The sequence below is a fragment of the Crocuta crocuta genome, unplaced genomic scaffold, assembly GCF_008692635.1.
Source record: "Crocuta crocuta isolate KB4526 unplaced genomic scaffold, BGI_CrCroc_1.0 scaffold138, whole genome shotgun sequence".
NCBI classification, from domain to species: Eukaryota; Metazoa; Chordata; class Mammalia; order Carnivora; family Hyaenidae; genus Crocuta; species Crocuta crocuta.
In genome coordinates, this window is record NW_027532585.1 from 512,886 (window position 1) to 526,996 (window position 14,111).

Consider the following 14,111-nt stretch of genomic DNA (forward strand, 5'->3'; position numbering starts at 1 on the left):
AGCATGCAGTTGGTGGCTCCCATCGTCGCAACCAGCAGTAACGTCCACTCCCATGGGGGCCCCTGGGGTACTTAGTTGGTTGAGCCTCTGACTTCAGCTAAGGTCATGATCTCACAGTTCGCGAGGTCTGGCCCCGCATTGGGTTGTGGGCCGACGGCCTGGAGCCTGCTTCAGATTCCGTGTCTCCCTCTCTCTGCCCTTCCCATGCGCACGCCACCAACGGAGCATCCTGCCCCCAACACAAAGCCACCTCCTAGACACTGCTGATGGCACTAGGGATCGATTCTGGCTTAAGGTGGGCCAAGCAGATTTTCTCTCTTGATATGTAATAGGGGCCCTGGGAGTCAGTCAAGGGGGGACCGTAAGTCACAAGGCAATGAGGAAAGGAGGCTGGCATTGGTGCAAGACAGACCCAGAGACTGTGCTTGATGACCCGAGGGAGGAGCAAGTTTAGGGGCCCAGCGGACCCCCGCCCACCCTCAGACCAGAAGGAAGCAGGTGCTGGCCGAGAAGCGGGGAGATAAGAAGTTGCAACAGCCCACAGCTACGTCTTCTCAACGGATCCCCGAAATCTTTGCCAGAGAGATTCTGTTTCTGTCAATCAACGCTCCCTGATTGACACCACACTCGGAAGTTGCCCAGGACCCCCGCCGCCCCCCGCAAGCCTCATCCTGCTGCTTTAGTATCTCTGCAGCATCTGACATTGTCGCGCCGCTTTCCCCAAATGGTTCTGTCCACTTACGCAGGTATCACGAAATCCGGCGCTCCTTGGCCTTCTCCAGTTGCCCCTCCCCCATCTCAAGGAAACCATTTAATAAGATCCAGGATTTGGGGCGCCCAGGTGGCTCGGTTGGTTAAGTGTCCGACTCTTGGTTTTGGCTCAGGTCATGATCTCATGGCTTGTGAGATTGAGCCCCATGTCGGGCTCTGCACTGACAGTACAGAGCCTGCTTGGGATTCTCTCTCTCCCCACATCTCTCTCTGCCCCTCCCCCACTCTCTCTTTCTCTCTTTCAAAATAATTAAATAAACATTAAGGAAAAAAAATAAGACCCACAATTTGGTCTTCCAGCCTGGTGTCCTCAGAAGATTCCATTGGTTTCTGTAACTTCGTCTGCTGTGTCCAGGCAGAAGGCTCCAAATCTAGGCCACCGGTGCTCACTTCCTCCTGTACCCACCTCGCTTTTAACTCCGGTGGAGGTTTCTTCTTATATGACTCACAGTCACTCAACCTCTTGAAATGTAAATTTATATCTTTGTCAGGCCAGCCTCTGTCTGGACTTTTCCACCGACAAGACCACGCTCTCTCAGTCACATTCCCTGGGACCTTCATGGTAATTCTGCACCATGGACCGGTGCACAGTGCCCGGTCCCCACCTCCAGCCCGGGCGCTGTGGTTATGCGAGTGTAGCCTACACCTACATCCTCATTCCCAGGACCTCGTGCATGGGGTCACGTGAGTGTTTACGGAAAGAACCTAACGGATGAATGGATGATTGCTTGTGTTTTAATTTTCCCTCTTTTTCATTCCTCTTGTCACCCCAGTGCACATTCACCAAGAACTCCGGATTCTTCCCAGTGTGTCTTTCACGGTCCCCTTCCTCTCCATTCTATTTGCTTCTGGGTCAGACCCTCATCACTACCCATTAGAGCTACTGCAGAAGCAAGCTGGTCTCCTCCTTGCGATGAGAAAGCTGACAAGTGGCATCCTAAGATGATGGTGGCAGCACGGTTTTGGGCTCTTCCCAAATCTCCCTGTACAAACAGAGCAGCAAGACAGGAAAACCGAAACCTAGGGGCTTTTAAAACCAAACTGGACCAGAAGACTTCTCCCAAACGTCAGCCACCAGCAGCCACCAGAGCCACCCGGGGGTGGTGTCTGCACAGGGGATGTGGAGGGAAGCCTCAGGGCGCTGGCGGCTGGACCCCGGCGCAGGGCAGTCCCCAAGTCACCGACGGGCACTCACTGGGAAGGACAGTGGGTCCGTTTGGAAGCGGCAGCTAAAACTGGAGGGGTCCTGCCCCGTCTACACACACATACGTGCACCTCACACGCTAGCGTGTACATGGCGTGAGTGGGCTAAGGAACGGAAGTCCGCACATGTCCCCCCCACGGAACACGCCATGAACCGGACCCACACGCGCACATACACACTCACGCTCCCCTGTGTTTTACTAAACTGCAGGATTTTCGAATGAGGCTTAGTGCTCTGCCTTACTTGAATGTGGCCCGATGGTTCAGTTATAACTGACACCAAGTCGGGCTCCGAAACACACAGTTTTTGTCGAAATCACACGGCAACTCGGAGTTGGCAGCCAGAGCACCGAAACCAGCCTGAAAAGGGGCTTGTGTGAGCCTAGAGGAACACTGGCAGACGTGTCCGAGTCCACGCCATCAAGGGTTTTAAAATAACTTTTCCCCATAAAGTCGTGGTGTTTTACGGCCTCAGGGGGCCTCTTAAATCATCATTCCACAGCACTGTAAATACTTGAAAATCCAATTTGCAATGGGGAGAGTCATAACAGAGGCCAGAAGAATGAAATTTCATCCAGCCTAACCCTTACTTTACGAATGAGGAGACCAAGATCAATGGGGACTTATCCTACCAAAAGGAAACAGTAACTTACAAGAAAGAAGAGAATACAGTTCATGCAGCTTAGGAGACAAGGGGGTGGGGGTGGGGCGTGGAAATAGGAAGCACAAATGTGCCTTTAATTTCCCTTTATAAGGAAAGAAGAGAAAGAAATGCATCTATCCCTCTAATCTCAGTAGCCAAACCAGTTTAAAGCCCCACATCGTTCAAAGGAATAAAGCCGTCCGTCTGAGACTTACTTACCCAGGATCCTCTTAGCATGAGGAGCAGAGAGCTGGGAACAGGCCCTTTCTTCCCGATGTGAGGACTTTTCGGCACTGCCCTCTGCCCATGGTCTGTCCTCCCCCAGGATCACATGGAAGTGTTCTATAAATGTGCATTGGCTTAAGGTTGGAAACACTGGCCTGGGAAGCAGCAGCGTGGAAGCAATCTGACCCAGGCTAGGCGGCAGCTTTCCAGAAGGCTCTGCAGCCCTGAGGGAGGGTAGCGGGGCCCAGGGTGCTTGCAGGTACCGAGAGCCTGCAGCTCTCTCTTTTCCTCACTCTGAGTTTGTTTGGGATCCGAATCCTGTCTCAACTGCCTTGGGTTGCAGTTTAATTTATTTGGGGTCAGTTCTATACTGTGGCCGGAACCAGCCACTTTCCAAAACACAGCAGCCTTAATAAAAAAACAAAACAAAACAGAAAAAAAACAAAAACAACAAAAAAAAAACCCCTATAAAATTAGAAGTGCTTCTGGCTCAGTTCCAACAGACCTCATCAAATCAAGTTGTCGTTTTTGGAAATGTCACTGTGCTCCCTTGGGAAAGGGAGAATGAACAACCACTCTTAGGCCATTTCTAAATGCCAAGGCTGTCTAAGGTTCTGTCACTATTTCATGCATTAAATGCGCAACCATACAAAGGAAAACAAAGCAACCATTGGAAAGAATGTGGGGTTCTTTTTGTACCAAAACTGAGAATGCCCCAAGATACGAAGGTAAGTGGGAGAAAAAACAAGGCACAGGACGGTATGTGTAATATGCTAGCGTTGGTGTAAAAAAGAAGGTATAAATGTAAGCTTACGTGGTATAATTCTATGCTCTGAAAAAATACTACACTCTTATATAAATTTAATGACTCTGAAAATTCACACAAGCGACTCGCGACACTGAGCAGTTGTCACCAGCGAGGGGCAGAAACTAGGGGACAGGGAAAGGGCAAGATGGTCTCTTCACATATTTCTTTTCCTATCCTGGGAATGTGACCTCATGTATAGAGTCATTTTTCAAAGAAAAATTTCAAAGTAATCTCATTTCCATTAGAAATACTTAATTTTCAAAATTGCTCTTCAGGGCACTGAGTTCAACTAACCATAGCATAATAACCCCTCCCTCCCCCCCCTTTTTTTTTTTTTTACATATTTAACTTCTTTGATTAGGTTGAAATAGAAATTCCTTAAGAAGACAGAATTTGGGGGGCACCTGGGTGGCTTAGTCGGTTAAGCACCCAGCTTCGGCTCAAGTCATGATCTCATGGTCTGCGGGTTCGAGCCCCGCATCGAGCTCTGAGTCTGGAGCTTTGGATTCTGTGTCTCCCTCTCTCTCTGTCCCTCTCTTGCCCATGCTCTCTCTCTCTCTCTCAAAAATAAACATTAAAACAAATGAAACAAGAAAGAGTCGTGAAATAACAAAAATCCTGGCATACGCAGGACCCAGCCATGAGTTCCAAACGAGGAGCCTGGGGGCTGGACGTCTGGCCCTGATTCATCTCCTTGTAGCCATGACTTATTGCAGGGGCCCTGGCCCCTCATCCTGTGTAAAGCAGCCCCATAGCCCGCCGTCTCCACGGGCCCAGCGTGGGGGCAGTTCCACGCACCTCAACAAGACGAGGTACATAAAAGCCTCTGAAAACAGAAAGCCTTTATTCCGGAACAGAGTCGTTCACAGCAATCACATTTTGTAAGATTTTTCTGAACTTCTTGCGGAATCCAACACCCAGATCATGTAAGGCAAATCCCCCTTGAGAACAAGCTTAAAGGAAAAGGGGATACTTCCAGAGGGCCAGTATCCACCGTCACTCCTTAGGCCGGCTTTTAATTTCTGACACTGCGCGGGGTGCCTTCCTGTCCGCGACCTCCTGGCACGTCCCAGCAGCTGGTTCAGGGCTTTCTTCTACGTCCACCTCCCGTTCCTGCTTTATTAAACCAGGAGCATTTTTTAGTCCCTGCGTTAGTACCAATGCATAATGCCTAGTTGAAAATGCTTTGAGATGTAAAAAAAGTTTTGTTTGTTTGTTTGGTTTTTATTGCACTAAAATCACAAGTCAAAGTCCCCGGGCCTGGGAACAGGGTGGCTCCCCCAATCCCAGGAGAAGCCGCAGACAACCGCGGGCCGGCTGAAGTGGCGCCACCGTGTGGCCACATGTGGGTGCAGCATTTGCCATTCCTTGGACCCGTCAGCTTTGAAATGTTACTCACCCAAAACAAGAATTCGTTAACAAAGACAAAACATGGTTTTAATTTGGTGAGATTTGAAATCTTTTCAAATTTGCTCATAAAGCGAGGTCTCATTAATTTTTTTAAATGTTTATTCAGTTTTGAGGAAGAGAGGCAGACAGACTGCGAGTGGGGGAGGGGTAGAGAGAGCTGGAGACCCTGAATCCGAAGCAGGCTCCAGGCTCTGAGCTGTCAGCACAGAACCCAATGCGGGCTCTGAACCCATGAACCGCGAGTTCATGACCTGAGGTGAAGTGGGAGGCTCAACCGACTGAGCCACCCAGGCGCCCCTCATTAATATTTTTATTGCTATATTCCTAACTTGCCCAATTCAAATTCAAATAAATGCAGCCTTGCTGAAAATTACTGGCATATGGCAGAAAACACGAGAAGAACAAAACATTTTGCAGGCAATGCTTAGAGCTGCTGATTCTTTTAAAATTCTGAGGGGAAAATAATTCAAAGTTATGTTATGACAGTAAACAGGTGGATTTATGAAAATAAGAAGATACTGTTTACGGCCCATTATCTCCCTACACAGTGCAAAAGAAATTCTCATTAATGAAGCAGACAGAGCTCCTCTCCTTTGAGAATTCATTGAAGTGATAGCAAAGGAATTTTTTTTTAAGTTTGTTGGGACTGTAATAAAGCAAACTGGGACAGAACATCGGCCAAGAGATTGCTCCGTGTTTGTGGACATTGGGAAGAGGATTGACATCTGGTAATGGAGGTATCAGGCCACCGCCTAGAGTTGGGGTAAGAGAGGGTGGTGGGGCTTCGACCCGAACAAGACCCCAGTCTGCACTACAGACCCAGNGGGGAGGGGAAAATGTGGTTCAAAATTTGAAAATTAAAAATTGGTATAAGTGGAGTCTATCTCTGCACTGTGTCCTACCCTCCTGTGATGCCCGTCGACCAGCCAAAAGCAAAATCCAAGAGAAATCAAACCTCCCACCTAGTCTGAAATAAAAAATTGAAGAGCAGGCTGAAGGCAAACAAAAAAGATGTAAAGATTAGAATTAAAGAAAGATTTTAAATATGAAAAAATATTACAGGCTTAAAGAATCAATCCATGAGGTCCCGCATCTCATTAACAGAGATGGCAGATGTGGGACAAAAAAGTAGAAGGGAGCAATTATCAAGGAATTCATGGAAGAACATTTCCCACAGTTGAAGGAGGTGAATCTCCAGATAGAAAGGGCCCAGCAGGTGCCTGACACAGTAACTTACATGTCTCGTGGTTCTGGGTGTTTCCTAGGCTCTGCCAGGTGGTTCTTGTGTTGAGGGAGGGAACTCATGAAACTATAGTCAGACAGGAGCCAGAATCAGAGCCAACTNCTGGCTGGTGGCACAGGCTTTGTCACTTACACATGGCCTTTCCATGTGTCTTGGGCTTCCTCACAGTACAGGGGACAGGTTCCAAGAGTAAATGGCCCACTAAACAGAATGTGGAAGCTGCCAGTCTCTGAAGGCGTGGATCCAGAAAGAGGCACCGCGTCATTCCTATATCCTTTGGTCAGACGGTCGTGGGGCCCACGTTAAAGGGGAGAAAGACATAAATCCCCTCTCTCAGTGGGAGGAGCTTCATGGCCATCTCCCATCCACCACCAATCTTAAATGTTTCTAGAAACAAAGCAACATAGGTCACTTACCAGTAATGAGAATCAGAACCAGACTCATTTTCCAGAACCCTCTCCCTTGGATACCACACTCCAGCTACACATGTCTTCCGGATGTTTCAAATATGTCAGACTCATTGAATCCTCAAAGACTTCTCTTTGCCATTGCCTCTGACCAGAATACAATCTCTCTGTATCTTTGTGTGACTCATTACTTCTCACGATTCAAGTCTCATTTCAAATGCCACCTCTGAGATGTGCTTACCCAGCATATTGAAAATAAGTCGCAATCAGCGTTTATACTCTTAGCTAAATTCTTCATAGCACTAATAGTTACCAAATGTTATTTTTTGGTGTTGCTTTTGTTTATTATCGGTCTGTTCTCTAAGAGCAGGGAATTTGTCACATTCCACGTTCTATCTCCAGTACCAAGACCAGTGATCTCAAAAGGTTGTTTCATCAGAATCCATTTCAAGCAGACAAGGAAACAATATCTCCAAATTCCTGATGCTAAAAAAATATTTTCAATTCAAAATTCTATATCCAGGCAAATTATGAAGCAAATGGAAGACTAGAATGAGACATTTTTCAGATTCATAAAATTTGCCTCAGTAAAACCAGGACATAAACTAAGAAAGGTTTTGTTTTTTAACGTTTATTTATTTTTGAGAGAAAGAGCGAGAGTGCACGAGGGGAGGGGCAGAGAGAGGGGGACAGAGGATCTGAAGTGGACCCCATGCTGAGATCAACGAGCCCAATGTGGAATGGAACTCATGAACCATGAGATCATGACCTGAGCCAAAGTCAGATGCTCAACCAACTGAGCCACCCAGGCGCCCCTAAACTAAGAAAGGTTTTAAACATGGAATGTAGCAGAAGAAAGCAGGAAACGGAGGCCCCATGGGGACAAATGTCCATCAAGACTGGGCTCACAGCTCATCCATATCAAGGTGGGCAGACAGGGCGCTGGGACAGAGATCTCCAGAAAAAATAGGAGAATTTCAATAGATGGTGGACTGGGTTAAGAAGTTGGAAACAGCGGACAGTGTATTTCTTCAAAGGTGCACTCAAAGCAACTAGAAACTACAGAGGAAAGCAAAAGTTTAAGAAAGAAAATGTAATCAGTAAACCTATTGATCTCTAGCTCTGTAATAAATGCTATTCACAGAAATCCAATAATAAAAACAAGTCCGTTAATTTTCAGATTTGAGAAGCCGCCTGTAGACAAAGCACAAAGCACCTATTGATGTTACAGAACAGCCTGGACAATTTCGTGGCTGACCTTGTGCTGTGCTGTCCAGAGCCCCCTCTAGGAAAAAAAAAAAAAAAAAAGAAATTCTTTATTACCCCTGCTGCCGGAAGTCTGTGGCCAGATGGGCCTCGCTTTCTGTCTTTTTGCGGATGGTGTCAGCTGAAGAGAGATGTGTGAAAGGAAACTCAGCTTCACCTCCTTCCCGTCCTGCGTCCTTCCCTTCCATGGCTGTGCCCCTAGCAAAATTCCTGCAGGCCAGGGGCGCCTGGGTGGCTTAGTCGGTTAAGCGTCCAACTTCGGCTCAGGTCATGATCTCACGGTTTGTGGGTTCGAGCCCCGCATCAGGCTCTGTACTGCCTGCCAGCTCAGAGCCTGGAGCCTGTTTCAGACTCTGTGTCTCCCTCTCTCTCTGACCCTCCCCTGCTCGCTCTCTCTCTCTCTCAGAAATAAATAAAACATTAAAAAAAAATTCCTGCAGGCCAATCCGTGACCGCTGGTGCCAGAAGCAGGGTGGTCCAAGAAAATGGACAGTAGGGTAGGATTTGGAAGTGGTTTCACCTGCTACCTCGCTGGCAAGGAGGACACCATCACGGGTGGCAAGTGGCACACTGATTGTCCCTGGTGCCAAGTGGCAGTACAGCTGTTAAAATTGCGGCTGGAGGTGAGCTCAGATGGTCCCTCAGTGAAAGAAATGCATTATCAGGTGTTAGTGACATGAAAGGAGTAGGGGCCATAAGGCCATGGCCAACATGAGCACTTGGGGACATGATAGCGTATAGGGGAGAAGGATTCGCCAGCAGCGAGAGCTAAAGTGAAGGCCAGAGGGCCAAGCATGCAGCCAGCACATGTGAAGTTTGGTTACAAACAGAAGAACTAGGCAAATAAGTAAATATGCTTACTTAGGATAATGGTCACCAGGTTTCCCACTGTTGAGAAGTGATTTATAATGTGGACAGAGAAGGCTAGGAAAAAACCCAGAGGTGCTGTATTGGAATTAGAGGTTGGTGTGAATGCGTGTTTTACTTTTCCCCTCCTTTTTTATTTGAACACACATTTTAAATCTATTTATGTGTCTATCTATAGATAAAGATAAAAGATGAATAGGATGTGTTTATCATGTATAAGCAGGTAAATACATACATATATTTTCTAGCTCTGTTTGATATATTTTTTTAGAGGTCACCTTCAAGTTCAATGATCAGAACAGATTTCATGAAGAGGATGCTTTTGTTTTTTTCAACATTTATTTTTGAGAGACAGAGTGCAAGCAGGGGAGGGGCAGAGGGAAAAGGAGAGAAAGAGTCTGAAGCAGGCTCCAGGCTCTGAGCTATCTGCACAGAGCCTGATGCAGGGCTCGAACCTAAAAACCGCAAAGTCATGACCTGAACTGAAGTCAGGTGCTTAACTGACTGAGCCACCCAGGTGCCTCTATCTGTATTTCTTGAGGGGGTCTGGAAGCCATGATCCACCAGCACACGAAAGCAGGAGATACTACCGTAGTCCCGGCTTATCTCCCCACAAAATATTTATCAGCTACAGAAGGAGAAAGGGCTCCTTTATGGTGAAGAAACCTGGCAGACACTAGCATGACCACGTGATCAAGATTCACATCACCAGTGGGGCAGGTAGACGTCACGTGCCCCTGAGGTGAAGCACCGAGAACATCACTTCGTTTTGGTGGTATGCCTGCCAAGGAGACATGGCCTGAGCCTGGACATGAGGAAACACCGGGCAGACCTGTCAAGAGTATGAAAGTAACAAAAGACCAGGGAGCTGCTCCGGCCTGCAGGAGGTGACAGGGAGAGACATTGTGTGACCCTGGACGGAATCTTGGACCGGAAATGTCAGGACCCGTTGGGACAAAAGGAGATGTCGGCGTGGGGTGTGATGATGGGTGCCGGTGTTGGCAAGTGTTGACTTCCTGATGGGGTGGCAGGGGTCACACCGACGAAAGAGGGGTGTCAAGCCTACAATTTGACCCCAAATAAAGAAGAGTAACAACGAGTACCCACGTGGAGAGGAGGAGGAGGGCATAACGACTGGGGATATGGGAGGTCTTTGTATTCTCTTTGTTAAAAATTTTTTAAATGTTTATTTATTTTTGAGAGAGAGACAGAGTGCAAGTGGGAGAGGGGCAGACGCGGGAGGCGGGGCAGGGGAGACACAGGATCCGAAGCAGGCTCCGGGCTCTGAGCTGTCAGCACGGAGCCAGACGTGAGGCTCGAACTCAGGCACTGTGAGATCATGACCTGGGCTGAAGTCGGACATTTAACCAACTGAGCCGCCCAGGTGCCGCAAGGTCTTCGTGTTCTTGGTGCAGCTTCTATAAATTTGAAATTTCAAAATAAATTATTTTTTTCGAATGGTGAGAACTGTGCTTTCTGACCACCTGACCAAACTGTACTAAACCCCCTAAAGGCTAATGGCTTCACTGGACCGCTTCTCAGCCCCCCACCACCTTGCCCCACGACAGCCCTCAGCTCTGCCGAAAGCAAACACTCTAGGCTGGACAACAGTAACTCCTCTTGGCTGAACCAGAGAGTGTGACACACTAATATTCACATGACTGGGGTGCCTGGAGGGGCTCAATCGGTTGAGAGTCCAACTTCGGCTCAGGTCACGATCTCATAGTTTGTGAGATTGAACCCCGTGTTGGGCTTTGTGCTGACAGTGTAGAGCCTCCTTGGGATTCTCTCTCTGCCCCTCCCCTGCTCATGCTCTCTCTATCTCTCAAATAAACTTAAAAATAAAGAATATTTGGGGTGCTTGGGTGGCTCAGTCGGTTGGGCGTCCGACTTCGGCTCAGGTCATGATCTCACAGTTTGTGGCTTTGAGCCCCGTGTCGGTCTCTGTGCTGACAGCTCAGAGCCTGGAGCCTGCTTTGGATTCTGTGTCTCCTTCTCTCAGTCCCTCCCCTGCTCGTGTTATCTCTCTCTGTCTCAAAAATAAATAAACATTTAAAAAAACAAAGAATATCCAAATGACTGAAGAATCCCAAGGTATCATAAATGACAGCAAAATGGTGAAAGCCATCCAAATGTCCACCAATGGATGAACAAACATATCCATCCAAGGGAATATTATTCAGCCAACGAAAGGAACAAAATGCTGATCCACGTGCCCACAAGGATACACCTTGAAACATGACGCTAAATGAAAGAAGCCAGACACAGAAGACAACGTGTTGCATGATTCCATTTATATGAAAGGTCCAGAATAGACAAATCTGTGGAAACAGAGAATAGGCTTGTGTTTACTAGGGCCTGCGAGAGCGCTGGGAGAATGGAGAGTAACTGCCAATGGATACGGGTTGTTGTTGTTTTTCTCCTGAGGTGATGAAAATGTTCTAAAATTAATTCTGGTGATGGTTGCACAACTCTCGTGAATATAATAAAAATCATTGGATCGTATACTTTAAAAAGTGTGAATTTTACAGTTGGTGAATTATATCTCAATAATAAAAAACATCTCACTCTGGCCTTCAGAGGTGAGTAAATCATTCTGCATCTCCATTCACCTGGCGGGTCTAAGTATGATCCCTGATCAGCAGCAGGGACAGTGCCTGGGAATTAGAAATGGACAATCAGAGGCCCCCCTCCCAAACCTACTATATCAGAATCTGTATTTTTAAAATTAATTTTATTTATTTATTTATTCATTTCTTTATGAGAGAGGGGCAGTGTAGGTCGGGGAGGGGTAGAGGGGAAGAGAGAATCTTAAGCAGGCTCCACGCTCATCATGGAGCCTGATGGGGGGCTCAATCTCATGACCTTGGGATCATGACCTGAGCGTAATCAAGAGCCGAACACTCAACCGACTGAGCCACCCAGGTGCCCCCAGGATCTGTGTTTTTAATAACCATCCCCAGTGATTCAAATGCTCACTAACATTTGGGAAGCACTGGTCTAAAGCGTTACTGAGGCCATGTAATCAAGTTTGGGGATGACAAATACATAGCAGGTGTGGCCATATTAAGACACTATTTCATTGACATGAGAGAGGTTAGAAAAAGTTTTTTAATTTACTGGTCCTTTTTATTTCTTTATTTACAGATCCTCTTTAACGTTAACAAAATGAAAGAAAAGCAAATGGAGGCAGTGTCTTGGAAGATGGTATGAGGAACACACAGGGCTTAAGCATGTTCTGAAATGTCCCTAAGCTAATAGCGGCTGTTTGTTTTGCCAGCTGGAAATTACTCTAGGAACAGACGTTTCACCCATCCGCTGCTGGCTTCTACTACGGCTGTGGGTCTATTCCATAAAAATAGGGAGGTGGCTGTGGTGGGGAGATGAATGATCCTTTCTAGATCATTTAGACCTTTCAGCCTCGAGAGCCTGGAAAATATTTATTTGCATGTTTTCATTGAGAATTTGCACTCATTGTTTGACCATACCAATTAAAAATTAACATTAAATTTCTCTCGGAAATGGTACGATTAACACCTCGCTGAAAAAGCACAGATTTAATAATGTTCCACTCTCTCTGTGCCCCATTCCCACCCCAGGGGAGCAGTCATTCACGGTGTGTACACCTTTCTCTCTCTGGCTTCGTGCTGTACATCTGACTACAAACAGCCCCTTCGCTCTCCAGCCAAACCTCACCGCAGGTGATTCCTCTCCTGTCTGTGTCCAGGTGAGAAGGGCTCGGGGTTGTACACATGCTTCCGTCTCGCACTTGGGGTGCTTTGGGCACTGGGCCCGGAGGTCTTGACTGTGAAGGCAGGCACGTCCCAGTCCTGGGCTTTATTTCCTCCCAGAAGCTTTTGGATCAGTGTCTAGACTTAAGGTAGACACTTGGGAAAAAGAAGTCTCCAGATCTGGAAAGTTCTACACCTGCGTGCCCCTCCCAAATTTACATGGCTGACTCCTGTTCTTAACTGAAATGTCAGCTTTTCAGCGGGGGTTCCCAGACCACCCCAGCTAAAGTAACCCACCCACACTCCTCACCACCTGGTAGGTAATTCCTTGCCACAATAAGCTGCCTTTTGATTTCCTCATATTGTCACTCTCTGAAATTACTTATCTCTTCCTTGTTTGTTGTCTTTCTCCCTGATAAGACAGCTGGCTTCCACTTGTGAGAGCAGCGATCTTGTCTATCTTGCTCACAGAGCCTGGCATCTAATGGGCACATGATGCCCTTAAGCCGAACAGTGTGTATAGCAGTCCTGCTGATGCGCAGGCCCTCTGCCCCCTTCCCCCCTCCCCCCACCACTGTTTGAGTCCTGGGCTCGCCTTTGTGTTTCTGTGGAAATTTCCTTTCTTTTCCACGAGCCCAGGAGTGCCATACAAATTATGGCATATACAGGATTGAGTTGCTTTATCGCAGGAGACTCTTCAGAGGGTCTGAAGAGTCTGACGCATTTGTGATGATTTTCCACCTTGGAACAAAGCAGTTCCCAGACACCAACTAATGGCCCCGGCTGCCTCATGCTTGGCTCTCCTCCCCGCCTGCACCCCGACTTCCATCCAGGGCTCCTTCTCATCTTAGCTTAATGGCCTTGACTCTGCTATCCAGGTGAAATTCTTGCCTGGCTCCAAATCCTTTCCTTCCAAGCATTTAACACAGCAGGTATTCCTTGTTTATTTCATTTATTTGATGTCTGTCTCTCTCCAAAGACTGTAAGCTCCAGGAGGGAAGGGACTTGTTTGCGATCTTTAATATTGCATCTCCAGCACCCAGCCTGTGGCTTAGCACAACATAGTGGACCCATGTGCGTTTTATAAATGAAGCACCCAGAAAAGGGGGCAGATTTTCATCACACACTCACGCAGTTGCTAGCATAGCAGGAACTACCGGAGGACTAGGGTGTTGAGTTTTTACTAAGTACTGCCTTCTCCTGGCTGCCTGGCTGATGAGGAGTGCCAGGATCTCCCCAAGAAATATACTGAGAATCAAAATTACACCAAGCGACGTGTGTGTGACACTAGCCACCATAAACGCATCGTGGATGATCTAACTCAGCCCTGGCTGGACATATATAGACCCCACATCCAGCATCCCAAACACCAAGTCAGATCTGACCAGAAGGACCCCCAGTGGCCAGCTGTCTTCCTCAGTGCCAAACTATTATAAACTTTGTTTCCCACCCCAGAGTGTACATGTTCTCCCACTTGATTTGCAAGAGAGCTGGTATCCAGCCACAGCCTGATGGAGACTCTGTGCCCCAAGGAAGT

At 47.4% G+C, this 14,111-nt stretch overlaps 1 protein-coding gene across 1 annotated transcript in view; it reads left to right on the forward strand.

The window, feature by feature from the left end:
- The first annotated feature begins 1,346 nt into the window (after positions 1-1,346).
- NSMCE4A (NSE4A component of SMC5/6 complex) overlaps positions 1,347-14,111 on the forward strand; it is a 30,257-nt gene continuing 17,492 nt past the window's right edge. Inside the window, exon 1 of the mRNA XM_077779520.1 lies at positions 1,347-1,455. Within this exon, the coding sequence (XP_077635646.1) occupies positions 1,347-1,455 (109 nt within the window). The remainder of the gene's footprint in view (positions 1,456-14,111) is intronic.